Source organism: Hemitrygon akajei, chromosome 3, assembly GCF_048418815.1.
Source record: "Hemitrygon akajei chromosome 3, sHemAka1.3, whole genome shotgun sequence".
In the NCBI taxonomy this organism is placed as follows: domain Eukaryota; kingdom Metazoa; phylum Chordata; class Chondrichthyes; order Myliobatiformes; family Dasyatidae; genus Hemitrygon; species Hemitrygon akajei.
In genome coordinates, this window is record NC_133126.1 from 164301020 (window position 1) to 164318592 (window position 17573).

Consider the following 17573-nt stretch of genomic DNA (forward strand, 5'->3'; position numbering starts at 1 on the left):
ATGTCCATACTTGTAGTTGTGAATTGTTGTATTGTAAATACATTAGCTGCCATGGTATGTTCGGGGAGGGAGGGTGAGGGGAGGTTTGTTTGGGGGTAAGATATAAAAGCAAAATGGAGGAAAATGTAATCCATTATGTATTCTGTATTGTGTCATTCCTTCAATAAAAATATATTTAAAAAAAAAGATTGTAATTCTTCATCATTAACCATATCAGAATTGTCTGTAGGTCTTGGCCTAGAATCCTCCTCTTCAAAAATCGCCACATTGCACCGTCAGACATGTCTGTAGAACACAGGGGTTAATAAAATATAAAACATATATTGAACCAAATAAACAGAGTCCTGCTGCACACTGCCATCCTGGGCTAAGAGACCTCTAACGAGGCTGCTAATGGGGCTGCTTGGTCACTGACAACTACTGCGAGCGTGATTCAAAAAACGATGTTTTTATTCAAATCATGATCTCCTAGTGAACTCTCATGGACCCCAGTTGAGAAACCCTGCCATAACATCTTGGTTACTGTTTCTTTAGTTCTTCATTTCAGCTTGTATTCACTGAAATATAATTTCCTTGTTCCCTTAGGGGTTTTGAGCTCTTGACCCTAGGTCAAAGCCCAGGTCTTTCGATTCTTAATCTAGTAAAATAATGCATTTGCTTTCTTAACCCCCAAAAAAACATCAGAATGTGTTCTGGACTACTATCTTAATAATTTCTTGCTACATATAATGTGATACTCACTCTTCCCTTAGAATCTGGTTGGGAGTATTCTGGAGTTATGTGAATACAACAGATATTATTTCAAACAAGAATAAATAGGCTGGTTCACCGACAAAGAGATGTGGTTTGCAAAATGGTGTCCATGAGAGGTTTGTATAAGCATCAGCCAAACATTAAGACAGTGCGGTTCTGTCAATAGGCCTGCATCAAACCAGGCAACATGGGCTAAGTAACTTACACCATTGTGACTTGAGTTCATGTTGGTAGACCAGACTGATGTCACTTAGCACATCAAACATGGTCACAAGTATAGGCAATCTATAGTTTTTGTGTACTCAGGATACTTGTGTACTCAAAGATGCCCAAACAACATTAATTTTGGGTGTCTGACTCTGTGTCTTCAGACGATTTTAGATCATTTGTGTGAATTATTTTGTGACAAAGGTGTTATAAACATTCAAAGGTATCTCCTACTATTGATATGTAATTCAAATGAAGTGTTGTCAACCCAAAAATATTGAAGTGAACAATGTCATTATAACTTTTGAAACCGTATTGAATGACCTGCTGTTACCTTTGATCTTAAGGGCATAAAAATGTGACATACTTTTGGATTTGTGAGGCTCGACTGAGAGTGTCTCCAGAAGAATGCCTGCTTCTTGTGATGAATAAAGACTTCTAGATTACCTGCTTCAGTGTCTCTCTGGTGATTTTGATAACAGTCACAACACCATTAAGTCAAATAATAAACTTAGTTAATTAGCAAGAGTAGAAAATAGATGGAGGTAGATGCCATATATAAAAATGAGCTGGACTACAACGTGAGATAAAATGCAGGCAAAGCATTACTCTATACATTGTAGGCAAAACTACAGGTTACATTAAGCAGCCAGTGAAGCCAATCCTTGTAGCTTTTCATAAATTAATTATATTTGCTATTTATTATATGGTATGGCAACTAAATACTCACTTCAAATAGTGTCTCTCCTTTGATGACACCTGCACCCCACCCATGTAAGGCAATTTTCAGGAAGTAATGCATTTTGCAATGAATTTGCAGTTGACAGACCTAAAAAGATTCAATTAAGTTCACCATGGGCTGGAATGTCTGGGTTATTACTTAGGTGTGCATGATACAATGTGTACTGCCTAGCAAACCCTTGGTGACTCTGTTGAACTTGCTATCCCCTCTCACTGACAATTGCCCTGCCTTGCTGTTGTAATTAACTTGAAATGTGAAGTCGTATTTTTGAATTTTGCAAGTGTACCGATGATACCTGTGAAAAAGGGACACACCTCCCCTCTCAAAATATTGTTTTTGCCAATCTCACAAGTCTGACAGCTACATTTCTTATAGTCAATGAAAGTAGGAAAAGCCTTGTTCTGGCTTCTGCCCCCTTTCTAATCCTGATGAAGTGTCTGGGCCTGAAACTTTGACTGTTTATTCCCCTAATAGATGCTACCTGACTTGCTGAGTTTGTCCAGCATTTTGTGTGTGTTGTTAGACAAAATGCCAATATATTTATTTGGCTACAATACTGGAAACGGGAACATTGTAAAACATTGCTGAATTTGATTACTGCAACATGTAATATTATGAAACATATCATATATATTTGTGTATTCAGTACTAGATTAAAAATCCCTGCAAAGGGTTATTGGTCAATTAATTCTACAAATACAAACAAGGCCAACTCAATATAATATTCAACTCAGAATATAATATTAATGGTAAGACTCTTGGCAGTGTGGAGGAACAGCGTGATCTTGTGGTCCATATCCATAGGACGCTCAAAGCTGCTGTGCAGGTTGACAGTGTTGTTAAGAAGGCGTAGGGTGTGTTGGCCTTCATCAGCTGTGGGAATGATTTCAAGAGTTGTGTGGTAATGTTGCAGCTATATAAGACCTTAGATAGACCCCACTTGGAGTACTGTGTTCAGTTCTGGTCACCTCATTACAGGAAAGATGTGGATACTATCGAGAGAGTGCAGAGGAGATTTACAAGGATGTTGCCTAGATTGGGGAGCATGCCTTATGAGAATAGGTTGAGTGAACTTGGGCCTTTTCTCCTTGAAGTGACAGAGGATGAGAGGTGACCTGACAGAGATTCACAAGATGATGTAAGGATAGCCAGAGACTTTTTCCCAGGGCCAAAATGGCTAACATGAGGGGGCATAGTTTTAAGGTGCTTGGAAGGAGGTACTAAGGGGATGTCAGAGGTAAGTTTTTCACACAGAGTGGTGGATGCTTGGAATGCACTGCCAGCGATGATGGTGGAGGCAGATACAATAGGGTCTTTTAAGAGACTCTTAGATAGTTACATGGAGCTTAGAAAAGTAAGGGCCATGCAGTAGGAAAATCCTAGGCAGTTTCTAGAGTAGGTTACATGGTTGGCACAACATTGTGGGCTGAAAGGCCTGTAATGCGCTGTAGATTTTCTATGTTTCAATGGTTACTAGCAGAATAGAACCACTTTTGATATTTTCTGCATCAGTACTATAAGCAGTGAGATGGGTATTGGTGCACTCTGTCTGAGAGTTAGCTATTGTTAAGGATTGTGCTGTGGGTAGATGTAGAAAGGCCTGAGGCTGTGTGTGATACCCAATTGGTCTTCACTTCATTCAAAATTATTCATCATCTGCACATATCTCAGATTAGTAATTAGCCTAAAATATGTCTTGATCATTTCTTGATTAAATAAACATCTTACTAGTTATAAGGAGCTCATTCACATCTATATGCATAAGTACATTAAGTAGCAAGGTTCTCAGACTCTAGCTGCCTCTGTGGAGCATCTGTCCTCCCCATTCCAACCCCTTACTCCCTTCCACCCCATCCCATGAGTCAATGACAGAGCCAGAATACCTATCCCTTCCTGGGATCCCACTCAGCTTGAAGTTTGCAGATTCCCAAATTTGGTTATTTACCAAATGGTTATCCTGAATGACCTGGCCAACCTGGATACTGCTGCCTGATCAGCCAGCTCTCCAATCCCCATGTCCAAACCCCTCTGCCCCATCACAATCCTCTCTATGGTATCATTACTAATCTTACTCTCATTTCGCCACAGAATTAAAACGTGTTGCACAGAGAATTGCAACTCATTTTTATTATTTGTACATTTATTTATATATTATTTATATATTGGATTTTGTGAGATGATCCATTTAAGCTCTGACCTGATAGGTGTATAAGATGATGAGAGGCATTGATTGTGTGGATAGTCAGAGGGCTTTTTCCCAGGGCTGAAATGGTTGCCACAAGAGGATGTAGGTTTAAGGTGCTGGAGAGTAGGTACAGAGGAGATGTCGGGGTAAGTTTTTTACTCAGAGAGTGGTGAGTGCATGAAATGGGCTGCCGGCAACGGTGGTGAAGGTGGATACAATAGGGTCTTTTAGGAGACTTTTGGATAGGTACTTAGAGCTTAGAAAAATAGAGGGCTATGGGTAAGCCTAGTAATTTCTAAGGTTGGGACATGTTCGGCACAACTTTGTGGACTGAAGGGCCTGTATTGTGCTGTAGGTTTTCTATGTTTAAGCATCCCACCTAATTTTGTCTCCACTGAAACGGACAGAATTATAACGCTGTAACAAAGGACTCTCCACATCTGAATTTTCTCTATTTGCTGGATCTGATGGAGTAGCAAAGTAGCTTTTATCGAGTGAAGATAGTGTTTGAATTGCTTGTCTGTTCAGTCGACTAAAACCAAAATCTGAATTTCAGCTCTGCACCCCACTTTGGAAAGATGATATAACTAGAAAGATACCTCAGTCCTTCTACCTTTGGAAGTGATTGGGCTATTAAAACCAGAAAGAAACAGCAGGAAGCAATTGGCTTTCTTCCCTTTTTAGGATTTTTTTGCAAGGTAAGATATTTATTATTAGGTTTTCCATTATGATTTTCAGTATACCAGGGCTTGTTTTTGCTTTCTTCAACAACTCATCATTCCCTGGTTCCAGACTAAGCCACTGACCCTGTCCATTACCCAGAGTTGCATTCATCTGGAGGTTTTCTGAAATTAAGCTGTCCTGTTGCACAGGAATATTTTGATAAAGCCTGCATCACCAGTAGCAGAAACCAGCGGCTGCTACAATGGTCCGGAGATTCCAGTCCCCACAGGTGAGATACGGAACTATCTTCAATGATAAGTGAGTAGTTGAGGGGTTTGCAGTTCAGGATTCTGTAACTGAGTATGCTAATCCAGCAAACACAGTTATACATGATGAAAGCTGGAGTAACTGCAGGTTGGATGTTCTAGTGTTTCAGCACTTATTCCAGAAAGACTACTATACTGAACAAAATGTAGCAAAATGACTTACTTTTCCTGTATTCTTTGTAAGGAAAGATCTTACCCTTGTAGCAATACTGTTGTCACCGGGTTAAATGCAGTACTCAGTATGTATGAGGGTTCAGTATGTCTAAGAATTTATTGGCATGATCTTAATCGTACATTCGGATTTTAGGAACACCTTTAAATTTATTCCTTATTGTTAGCACATTAAAAATTTAGAACTAGCTAAGTATATTCCTAAAATGTATTTTACCGGGTGAACTTTTGGAACATTATGATTAAAACATTAGATTATAAATAGTCTATTAAATCATTTTATTGCAGCAGCTGTTTTGGAAAATCGACCTCGTCATGGCCCTTCTACTTTATTGGTCTACTTGCACTGTATTCCTCAGCCGGTGGACAAGTATAGTAACACTATATTCTGCATTCTGTTTTGCCTTTTTGTATTACCTCAATGTAATGAAAAGACATAGGAGCAGAAATAGGCTGTTTAGCCCTCTGAGTCTGCTCTGCCATTCCATGATCGTTAAGTTTTAATCCCTCCCAACCCCATGCTCCTGCTTTCCACCTGTAATCTTTGATGCCCTGATTAATCAAGAACCTATCAACTTCTGCTTTAAATATACCCAGTGACTTGGCCTCCACAGCTGTCTGAGGCAATGAATTCCACAGATTCACCACCTCCTGGCTAAAGAAATTCCTCCTCATCTCTGTTCTAAAGGGATGTCTTTCTATTCTGAAGCTGTGTCCCCTGGTCTTAGACTATCCCACTATAAGGGAACATCCTCTTCATGTCTACTCTATCTAAACCATGTACGAAATGATCTTTCTGAATGCATGCAAACAAAATCATTTTTACTGTATCTTGGTGCATGTAACAATAATTAACCAATTACAAACAATTGTCTTTCCTATTACAAATATTGTAAAATTATCCAAAAGTCATCTGCTCCATTGTCTATCCGTACAGATCTTCTTGTTGGTTTAATAGCTTTTGGCCAACTGACCGCTGAAGTGTGGCAACCTGTCCCTCTGTCTAGGAACATCAAATAGTAATGGCATTTTCTTGCAAGGTTATTTGGAGCCAAATTGTGGAGAGTACCAATTTGGAATGAGAAGACTTAGTAAATGATAGCTGACATGGATTTGTCAGAAGAAAATCACATCCAACTAACTTGATTGAGTTGTTGAATGAAATAATGGGCAACTTAAAAAAGTAGTATTGTACTTCAAATACGAGGAAATCTGCGGATGCTGCAAATTCAAGCAACGCACACAAAATGCTGGTGGAATGCAGCAGGCCAGGCAACCTCTATAGGAAGAAGCAGTCAACGTTTCGGGCTGAGACCCTTCGTCAGAACTAACTGAAAGAAAAGATAGTAAGAGATTTGAAAGTAGGGGGGGGGGGGATCCGAAATGATAGGAGAAGGCAGGAGGGGGAGGGGTGAAGCTAAGAGCTGGAAAGTTGATTGACAAAAGGGATACAGAGCTGGAGAAGGGAAAGGATCATAGGATGGGAGGCCTAGGGAGAAAGAAGGGGTGGGGAGCAGCAAAAGGAGATGGAGAACAGGCAAAGAGTGATTGTGAGAGAGGCAGAGACTGTTCTCCATCTCCCTCTGGTGCTTCCCTCCCCCTTTCTTTCTCCCTAGGCCTCCCATCCCATGATCCTTTCCCTTCTCCAGCTCTGTATCCCTTTTGCCAATCACCTTTCCAGCTCTTAGCTTCACCCCTCCCCCTCCTACTTTCAAATCTCTTACTATCTTTTCTTTCAGTTAGTCCTGATGAAGGGTCTCGGCCCGAAACATCAACTGTGCTTCTTTCTATAGATGCTGCTTGGCCTGCTGCATTCCACCAGCATTTTGTGTGCGTTGCTTGTACTTCAAATAGTTGGGGGATCACTTTGTCAAGCACCTCCGCTTCATATGCAAAAAGTAGTATTTCCCAGTGGCCAACCACTTTAATTCCTATCCCCATTTCCGTTCCGACGTGTTGGTCCATAAGACATAGGAGCAGAATTAGGCTATTTGGCCCATTGAGTTTGCTCCACCATTCAATCATGGCAGATCCTTTTCTCCTCCTCAGCCCCATTTCCAAGCCTTCTCCCCGTAACCTTTGATGCCATGTCAAATCAAGAACCTATTAATCTCTGCCTTAAATACACCCAGTGGCCTAGCCTCCACAGCTGCAGGTGACAACAATTTTCATAAATTCACCACCCTCCAGCTAAAGAAATTTCTCTGCATCTCTGTTTTGAATGGACGTCCATCTGTCCTGAGGCTGGGTCCTCTTGTCCCAGACTCTCCTACCATGGGAAATATCCTTTCCATATCTACTCTGTCTAGGCCTTTCAACATTTGAAAGGTTTCATTGAGATCCCCCCTCATCCTTGAAATTCCAGCGAATACAGACCCAGAGCCATCAAATGTTCCTCATATGATAACACTTTCATTCCTGGAATCATCCTTGTGAACCTCCTCTGGACCCCCTCCAATGCCAGCACATCTCTTCTAAGATGAGGAGCCCAGAACTGTTCGCAATACTCAAGGGAGGCCTCACCAGTGCCTTATAAAGCCTCAGCATCACATCCCTGCTCTTGTATTCTAGACCTCTTGAAATGAATGCTAACATGGCATTTGCCTTCCTCACCACTAACTCGGCCTGCAAGTTAACCTTTAGGGTGTTCTGCACAAGGACTCCCAAGTCTCTTTGCATCTCAGATTTTTGGATTTTCTCCCCATTTAGAATATAGTCCACACATTTATTTCTACTACCAAGTGCATGACCATGCACTTTGCAATGTTATATTTCATTTGCCATTTTCTTGCCCATTCTCCTAATCTGTCCAAGTCCTTCTGCATCCTACCCGTTTCCTCAACACTACCTGCCCCTCCACCAATCTTTGTATCATCTGTAAACTTGGCAAAAAAATCCATCTATTTCATCATCTGAATCATTCATATACAGCATAAAAAGAAGTGGTCCCAAAACTGACCCCTGTGGAACACCACTAATCACTTGCAGCCAGACAAGGATCCTTTTATTCTAATCAGCCAATGCTCAAACAACGTTAGTAACTTTCCTGTAATAGCATGCACTCTTAACTTGGTAAGCACCCTCATGTGTGGCATTTTGTCAAAGGCCTTCTGAAAGTCCAAATATACAACATCCACTGCATCTCCTTTATCTGTCCTACTTGTAATCTCCTCAAAGAATTCCAGCAGGTTCGTCAGGCAGGATTTTCCTTTAAGGGAACCCTCATGCTGACTTTGTCCTATCTTGTCCTGTGTCACCAAATACTCCATCACCTCATACTTAACAATTGACTCTAACATCTTCCCAGCCTCTAAGGTCAGGCTAACTATTCTATTATTTCCTTTCTGTTGCCTTCCTCCTTTCTTTTAAAGAGTGGAGTGACCTTTGAAATTCTCCAGTCCTCTGGCACCAAAATGTCCAATGACCTTTTTTAAAGATCACTTCTAATTCTGCCACAATCTCTAACACTTCCTCTTTCAGAACCTTAGGGTGCAGTTCATCTGGTTCAGGTAACTTATATACTTTTGAGCACCTTCTCCCTTGTAATAGTAACTGCACCCACTTCTCTTCTTTCACACACTACAGCATCTCCACACTGCTAGTGTCTTCCACAGTGAAGACTGATGCAAAATACTAATGTAGTTCATCTGCCATCTCCTTGTCCCTCGTTATTATTTCTCCTGCCTCATTTTCTAGCAGTCTGATCTTTTATTTTTTTACATACTTGAAAAAGCTTTTACTAACCACTTTGATTTTATTTGCTAGCTTGCTTTCATATTTCATCTTTTCCCTTCTAAGAATTCTTTTAGTTACTCTCTGTATGTTTTTAAAAACTTCCCAATCCTCTATCTTCCCACTAATTTTTTCTTTGTTGTATGCCCTCTCTTTTGTTTATACATTAGCTTTGACTTCCCTTGTCGTCCATGGTTGTACTATTTTGTCATTTGAGTATTTCTTCATTTTTGGAATACACATGTCCTGCACCTTCCTCATTTTCTCCAGAAACTCACGCCATTGTTCTTCTGCTGACATTCCTGCCAGCAGCTCCTTCCAATTTACTTTGGCCAACTCCCCTCTCTCATACCATGGTGATTTCCCTTACTCCACTGAAATACTGCTATGTCAGACTTTACCTTCATCCTATCAAATTTCATGTTGAACTCAATCATATTGTGTCACTAGTTCCTAAGGGTTCTTTTACCTTTAGCTCCCCTATTGCCTCTGGTTCATTACATAGTACTCAATCCAGTATAGCTGATCCCCTAGAAGGTTCAACGACAAGCTGCTCTAAAAAGCCATCTCTCAGGTATTCAACAAACTCACTCTCTTGAGATCCATTACCAACCTGAGTTTTCCAATCGACCTGCATGTTAAAATCTCCCATGACTATCATAACATTACTCTTTTGACATACCTTTTCTATTTCCTTTTGTAAACTGTGGTCCACCTCCCAGCCGCTGTTGGGAGGCCTGTATATAACTGCCATCAAGGTCCTTTTACCCTTGCAGTTTCTTAGCTTAACCCACAAGGATTCAACATCTTCTGATCCTGTGTCACATCTTTCTACTGATTTGATGCCATTCTTTACCAGTAGAGCCGTGCCACCCCCTCTGCCTACCTTCCTATCCCTCCGATATAACGTGTAACCTTGGACATTCAGCTCTCAACTGCCACCATCCTTCAACCACGATCATACCTGGCAATCTGTAGTAGTGCAGAGGTCCAGGACCTCCTCTTTGGCCATAAGGAGGCCATTCTCAGGATGGAGGTGCAACATCTCATATTCTGTTTAGGTAGCCTCCAACTTGATGCATGAATGTCAATTTCTTCTTCTGGTAACTTTTTTCTCCCCCTCCCCTTTACCACCTCTTTTATTCCCCACTCTAGACTCATCACTTCTCCACATCTGCCCATCACTTCCTCCTGTTGCACCTCCTTCTTCTCTTTCTTCCTTGGCCACTCTCCTCTCCTATCAGATCTCTTCTTCTCTAGCCCTTGCCTTTTTCAACTACCACCTCCCAGCTTCTTACTTCATCCCCACTCCACCAACCAGCAGGTTTCACCTATCACATTGCTAGCTTGTCCTCCTTCCCCTCCCCCATTTTGTTTTATTCAGGTATCTTCCCCCTTCCTTTCCAGCCTCGATGAAGGGTCTTGGCCCGAAGCGTCAACTGTTTATTCATTTCCATTAATGCTGCCTGAACTGCTGAGCTCCTCCAGCATTTTCTGTGTGTCTTTTTGGATTTCCAGCATCTGCAGAATCTCTTGTGTTTAGCATTGAACCAGGGCTCCCAAAAAGCTGCCTCACTGTTCCTTGTAGGTTGTAAGCCATGCTTTACTGTGATTTTGGGAATGGAATTTAGAGGAAGTGGGTTGGGTGGCAATCAAGTATACTAGCTGAAAATCTTTCTGTACATCTTAATAGCAATATTTGAACCCCTCCAAAAGGGCTCTTTAGTATTACACAATATTAAGCGAGCCCCAATCAAAGTCAATAATGACATCAAAAGGCATACAACTTTCTTGATTGACAGCAGTCTTTGAAACACTTTACTGCTCCATTCTCCTCTGATATCTCTCTCATGTCATTCAGCTTGACGGGACTTACGGCTCTGCAAGTGCCTTCTGTTGCTTCAGTGTCTCCCATTCAGTTCATGTTTTTGCAAATGCTGCTATAGAGGACCTGCAGCTGTATAAATGGACCCAGTCATTGCATGTAATAACCTGGAGATCTCTTGGGAGGTGGATTCATGTCTGTGTTATGCTACAAGTGGATACATTTCTGACAGAAAAAATAGATGAGGCCACTGCAAATTAGAGAGTAAACCAGATGGGTTCAGCAGTGGGTATCTGAGCTGGTCTATGCGATTACCAGTTGAAAGTTTTCACGAAGTATTCATTCTATTAACAGACTCAAAGAGGTTTCAGTCATCTTTAGCTCAGGATATAAATTGTTTTAACAGAGGCACAAGAGCAAATATCACTAATGTTTGATATCTTCCTTTTTTTTCATTTGTTGGTTCAACTTATCAGCAAATCCCATAGCATCCCTAGAATGTGTGTTTTTTTCCAGCTGATTGCCATAATCTGTTAGCTGTAACAGACCACATTAGCTCCACCTCTTTGGATATTTTTGACAATCTTGAATGATCTCTTTAATGATTTAAACTGTATTTATAAAAAGCATGCAAAGCAACGACATTTCTGCTCATCTGGTGCTTTGTCAGACAAGTAATCTGACAATTTATTGACAATGAAGTCCAGAGAAGGCAGTATGTGCATGTGAACAGAATGGTAGCCAAGGCTGTATCCATGGGAAATGGGAGCTGGGGTGTGCTCAAGGGAAAAGAAGCCCTTATGAGTGATTGTGTGACTATAATGGAATGGAAAACAATGGGGCCATGTAGTACAATTGCACGGTCCACACCATCTGTTTACATCCTAGGACAATTAAAACACACCCAACTCAAAATGGCGTCAAACCAATACCAACAACATCAGACACAAATAAAAGCTTGTTTTGCACCTAAAGAACAGTGTGAGTAAAAGATCAAGGTCAGTACCTTTAAAAATGGAGCTGGTGCAGGTTTAAACCATTACTGAGGCTGAAAAATGACAAGATATTTTGTAATATATTTATAACCAACAGTTTTAAAATATATAATCCTATTATTTTCTTTGACAGAAGGATGCTGAAGCTTCCATATGGGGTATTATTTCTAAAATTAAAAACATAAAACAGTTCATAACAGGAGCAGGTCCTTTGGCCCATTTGTTGTGTCAAACTAATTAAGCTAATAACATCTGATTAAATAATTCCTTTTGCTAGCATGTGACCCCTATGTCTCCATTCTCTGCGAAGTCATGTAGCTATCTAAGAGCCACTTAAACATCTTTATCATATCTGCCTCTACCGCCACCCTTGTCAGTGCATTCCAGGCACAAAGCACTCTTTCTTAAAAAAAATTGAACTTTCCCTCTCAGAGTTATAAACTCATTCAGGTGGCTTCACACCCTCCCCTGCTCCAGAAATACACTGTTTGTCCAACCTCTCCTTATAGTACATGCTATCTAATTAGGTAGCATCCTGGTAAATCCCTTCTGTACTCTTTCCAAAGCCTCTACATTTATTCTATAAAAGAACCATAGAACACTACAGCACAGTACAGGCCCTTCAGCCCTCCATGTTGTGCTGACCCATATAGTCCTTAAAAAAAGTACTAAACCCACACTACCCCATAACCCTCTATTTTTCTTTCATCTATGTGCCTGTCCAAGAGGCTCTTAAATCCCCCTAATGTTTTAACCTCCACCACCATCCCTGGGAAGTCATTCCAGGCACTCAGAACCCTCTGTGTAAAAAAACTTACCCCTGATGTCTCCCCTAAACTTCCACCCTTATTTTTGTATATATGCCCTCTGGTCTTTGCTATTGGTTCCCTGGGAAACAGGTACTGACTATCCACCCTATCTATCCCTCTCATAATCTTGTAGACCTCTATCAAGTCCCCTCTCATTCTTCTACGCTCCAAAGAGAAAAGTCCCAGCTCTGCTAACCTTGCTTCATATGACTTGTTCTCCAAACCAGGCAACATCCTGGTAAATCTCCTCTGCACCCTCTCCATAGCTTCCACATCCTTCCTATAATGAGATGACCAGAATTGAACACAATACTCTAAGTGTGGTCTCACCAGAGAGTTGTACAGTTGCTACATGACCTCTCTACTCTTGAACTCAATCCCCCTGTTAATGAAGCCTAGCATCCCATAGGCCTTCTTAACTACCCTATCAACCTGTGCAGCGACCTTGAGGGATGTGTGGATTTGAACCCCAAGGTCCCTTTGTTCATTCACACTTTTAAGTAACTGACCATTAATCCTGTACCCAGTCTTCTGGTTTGTCCTTCCAAAATGCATCACCTCACACTTATCCGGATTGAACTCCATGTCCGGATTGAACTCCATATCCGGATTGAACTCTATAATGGAGGGACCAGACCTGAAGCCATACGCTTGATATCGCCTAGCCAGAGTTCTATAAAGCTGCAACTTGACTTCCTGACTCTTGAACTTAGTGCCTTAATTAATAAAGGCAAGCATGCAGTATTGCCTCTTTACCACACTTTTGACTTGTGTGGCCTATTAAATGAAAAGTCAACCAGGGACCACAAAGTATTTTGTTGTATTGCTCATATTTAATTGCCCTTGAAAATATGGTGATGAGTTACCTTCTTGAATTGCCATAGTCCTTCTAGTGAACGAACTCCACAATGCTGATGGATAGGGTTTTCCAGGATTTAGTCTCACCAGCAAAGAATGAATAGTAATATATTACCAGCTCCGAGTTTTACATGTGGTGTGGGGCACCAATGAAATAATCGTTAACAATATTACAGAATAAACAAAAAGCAAAATAAAAGAAAAATGCTGGAAATCTGAAATCAAAACACGAAACAATGGAAATGCCCTGTAGATTAGGCAATAGAGCAAAGAATCAAGTTAACGTTTCAGGTCAAAGAATTTTCATTGATAAAGAAAGATTATCAGCCTGAAACATTAACTCTGTTTCTTTATCCATAGAAGTTGCTAGACATATTATGTATTTTCAGTATTTTCTGGTCTTATCATTGGAAGGATTTACATTGAAAATAGCCCCTCAGTGGGAGGTCAAATGTAATTTCGTGTGCAAATACATGAAATTCCTGAATGTATCTGAAAATAATCATCCTTATTAGATTCTGTGGTGCAGAAAAATAATGAAAATCCGATTTATAAACCCAAGATTCTGCAGATACTGGAAATCTTAAGCAACATTCACAGAATGCTGAAGGAACTCAGCAGGTTAGGCACCCTCTATGGAGGAAATAAACAGTTGAGACTTGGGGCTGAGACCTTCATCACAATGTGAAATATTGAATCCAGTAAGATGGTGGCATGCTTGGGCGTAGCGGCCTTTCTGGGTCCAACCAGTGGTGAAATTGTTCATCCTTTATGCCTTTTTTTATGATTGCAAGGCACTGTTGGATATTGAAAACATCAAGTATGGCAGGTCTACCCCACTAGCAAGTTGTTTGGTAGCGATGGAGCTGAACTCTTCAGCCACCCGGGGAGAAGCCGTAGGAGGTGGTGCGCGATCCAACAACTGGTGAAAATAATTGGCTTGGATTTTTTTTATTGTGATTGCAAGTCCCTGTTGGATATTGGTAATGTAAAATACTGCAAGCTCGATTCACTGGTTCATTGGTGAGACTGATGGTGCGTGGCCTGGTTTGTGGGCCTGATTCACTGGTTTATTGGTGAGACTGATGGTGCGTGGCCTGGTTTGTGGGCCTGATTCACTGGTTCATTGGTGAGACTGATGGTACGTGGCCTGGTTTGTGGGCCTGATTCACTGGTTCATTGGTGAGACTGATGGTGCGTGGCCTGGTTTGTGGGCCTGATTCACTGGTTCATTGGTGAGACTGATGGTGCGTGGCCTGGTTTGTGGGCCTGATTCACTGGTTCATTGGTGAGACTGATGGTGCGTGGCCTGGTTTGTGGGCCTGATTCACTGGTTCATTGGTGAGACTGATGGTGCGTGGCCTGGTTTGTGGGCCTGATTCACTGGTTCATTGGTGAGACTGATGGTGCGTGGCCTGGTTTGTGGGCCTGATTCACTGGTTCATTGGAAAGACCAATGGCAGGTGAGCTGCATGGCCTTGGTTGTGGCGTGGACCAGGCTCTCATGCCTTGGGTCACTTCTTGCAGCCGCCGGGGAAGGAGACGCCAGAGCTGGCTGTGAGCCGCTGGATTCCATACTGTGTTGGGGGCCAGTGCCTCCTGTTGGTGCTGACCTGCAGTGTTCACTCCCTCAATCATGTTTGTCTGCGGCCACACTTGCACGAGATGAGAAATTGCTGCGGGCTGTTCTTGCAGAAACATGGCTTCAAAATCATCCATGTACTATCAATTGACAAGCCATGTCACTCAGGGGCTTGGGCTGTATTATTTTTATTTAATATCTTATAACTATGTTTTTCTGCTGTGGTAATTTTATGTGCTGTGTGTGAATGTTAGGACAATGTTTTGCATGTTGCTCCCAAAGGAATGCTGTTTCATTTGTCCGTTATCATGTGTGTGGTTGAATGACAATTACAGTAAACTTCAATTCCAATCTATAGAAGACCCAGTTTATAATTGAAGAAATCTTCCTTAACTTTCCTTTTCATTGCTTATCTTTTCTCATATGAACTGCATTGGATGTAGTTTAATTTAACTGTATATGTAATTGGTTATAGTATAATAAATACGATAGATAATATGTTCAATGTAAGTTGAGAGGGGTGAGTTCAGAGGAGGTGTGCAGGACAAGTTCTTCACACAGAGTTGTGAGTGCCGTGAATGCGCTTCCACAGATGGTGGTAGAGGCTGTGAGGCACGTGAACACACAGAGAATGGACGTTGTGTAGGCAGAAGGGATTAGGTCAGTTAGACATTTAATGACTAGTTAATTAGTTCAGAACAACATTGTGAGCCGGAAAGGCTGTTCTTGTGTTTTACTGTTCTACTTTCTGTGTAACTGAACTGGGATTTGGGTACTGCACCATTGCTGAATTGAAAATTGAATGTAGTGCACTAAACTGAACTGAAAATAGTATCTTTGAACTAGGCAGGGAATTGTGTACTGTATCTTAGAATTGAACAGGGAGTTGTATGGATCAGTAGGATCGTTGAACAGAATAGAAAATTGGGCACAATATTGTAGAAGTAAACTGAGATCTGGGTACAGTATCATGGAACTGAGTTGCGGATTATACACATCCTTACCAAGTATGTAGTCTATGCGACATGTATGGTCTGTATTCCCCTCCAGTATTTTCCCTGTGGAAAAATCAAAACCCAGTCAACTTGGTGCTGAACAAAGCCTGTGTTTTACACTCATGCTCTGTGACATTGGCACAACAGACAGGTTATCTGGAAATTATTGATTGGTCGTGTCAATGGATCTATATTTGTAATAAGATGCATTTTATTGTGTTAATAAAAGCTTTAATGCTTTGAAATAGACATTTACATTAAAATACATACTGAACAGAGTGACATGGTAAAAGATTGATCCGATCACTCGATTAAAAAGCTCAATTGAGCAAGTTCTTGGAATGTTTAGTTTAAATTTCAGTCTTTGCTTATTTTATGTGTAAAAAAATAGTACACGCTCCGAGCAGTCTCTCTCGATTACTGACCTACGTATCTCTCCAGTGCGTAATACCGCGCGTTACCTTCCGCTTCCTCGAGTGCAATCTCCCTTTAAGGCCAAGCTTGCGGTGCGCCAGCGAGGTTTGTGCGCCACCTTTCAGTCCATTGGATAAGAAGCGGGAAAAGGGAAGGTTTTTTTCTCTCTCCCCCCCCCCCCCCCCCCCCACGTTACTCGCACGAAATCAGCGAAAGTCATTGGGCCAAACCAAACCCAGACCCTCTCTTGACACAATAGCTGGGTGCGAGGGATTTCTGACTTCCGCTTCGGGTCTTTGTAGCCGCGCGAGTGTGGAATTGCTGCATTTGCTGCTCTCGGAGTCCACAGGCACGCATCGAGATGGTGAGTGGAGCGGTCACATTCTACCTGATGCCTGCAACATTCACTCCGACATTTGCTGCTAATTTGTTGTCACAATTGAATTAAGATCACGAAAAACAGTTACATGGTGAGGATCTATCGATCTCATAAACTTCGGAATATAACGTTAATATAAGCGTCGAATTCAAAAAATCTGTACATTTGCATTTTTCTCCTGTTTATTCTTTGGTGTATTTATTACATAACAAGCAGAAGAAAATATGCGCTTGTTGCACAGGTTTCTATTGGCATCTCAGCGAAAGGTAGAGAGTCAGTGAACTCTCGTGGTTTTCTAGGAGCCCAAAGACTAACTCGGTGGCAGGCAAATTGTTTAATTCTTTTTATCGTACCCATATTATGGGCTTGGCACTTACTTATCGCCCTTCGTATATCGTCAGCTGGGCAGTACTTATTGCTCTTTACTCGGTCTGCGCTTGTATAACGTACACCGCCTTTCCGCTTTAATGGTTTCAACCCGCTTGACGATTCGGCCCGGAGGGAACAATGGCAAGCGGGTAGTGCGATGTTTTCTGCAGCCGCAGTGAGCTCCCAACATTTCTGTTGAAGAACTTTCCCGAAGTGGTGTCGAGTGGTGGGCAGCTGGCCTAGTGTTTGTCCCCGTACTGGGCTTCCGGCACAGGCGCCGACAGCTGAGAGGTGGAGAGGGAGAGGAGGGGGCATTGGAATGAGATCGGCTGCTGCCCCCTCCACCTACCCCTCGGACTGTCTTTTGTAAATCTGCGGTGGCAGGAGTGATGTTTACGGAATGCAGTCAGTGTCTGTATGCGTGTGATCCGCTTCTTGCACTAGCATTTCTTTCTCCCACAAATATAAATGGACTTGCTTTTCATGTGGGAAAACGCGAGGTGGGGCTGCGTGCAACAGTCGCTCCCTCCAACTAAATTAATTGTCAGAATTCACACGTTGCTTTAAT

General features: G+C 41.7%; 1 protein-coding gene and 1 long non-coding RNA gene across 6 annotated transcripts in view; one reads left to right on the forward strand and one right to left on the reverse strand.

Moving 5' to 3' along the window:
• Positions 1–17573, forward strand: part of LOC140725584 (endothelin-converting enzyme 2-like) — a 128801-nt gene that overhangs the window by 11685 nt on the left and 99543 nt on the right. Inside the window, exon 1 of one of the 5 annotated variants that reach the window (XM_073041222.1) lies at positions 16442–16727. The exons of 1 other annotated variant lie outside the window; for it this stretch is intronic. In XM_073041222.1, the coding sequence (XP_072897323.1) occupies positions 16725–16727 (3 nt within the window). In that variant the 5' untranslated portion in view covers positions 16442–16724. Of the gene's footprint in view, positions 1–16441; positions 16728–17573 lie in introns of those variants that run through there. 3 more of the 5 variants (XM_073041223.1, XM_073041225.1, XM_073041226.1) reach the window with 3 other exon arrangements.
• Positions 102–17573, reverse strand: LOC140725585 (uncharacterized). Its single transcript, XR_012098379.1, has 3 exons — positions 17014–17573; positions 15853–15906; positions 102–285 (listed from the first exon to the last, which is right to left on the reverse strand). It is a non-coding gene; the product is annotated as an uncharacterized lncRNA (long non-coding RNA).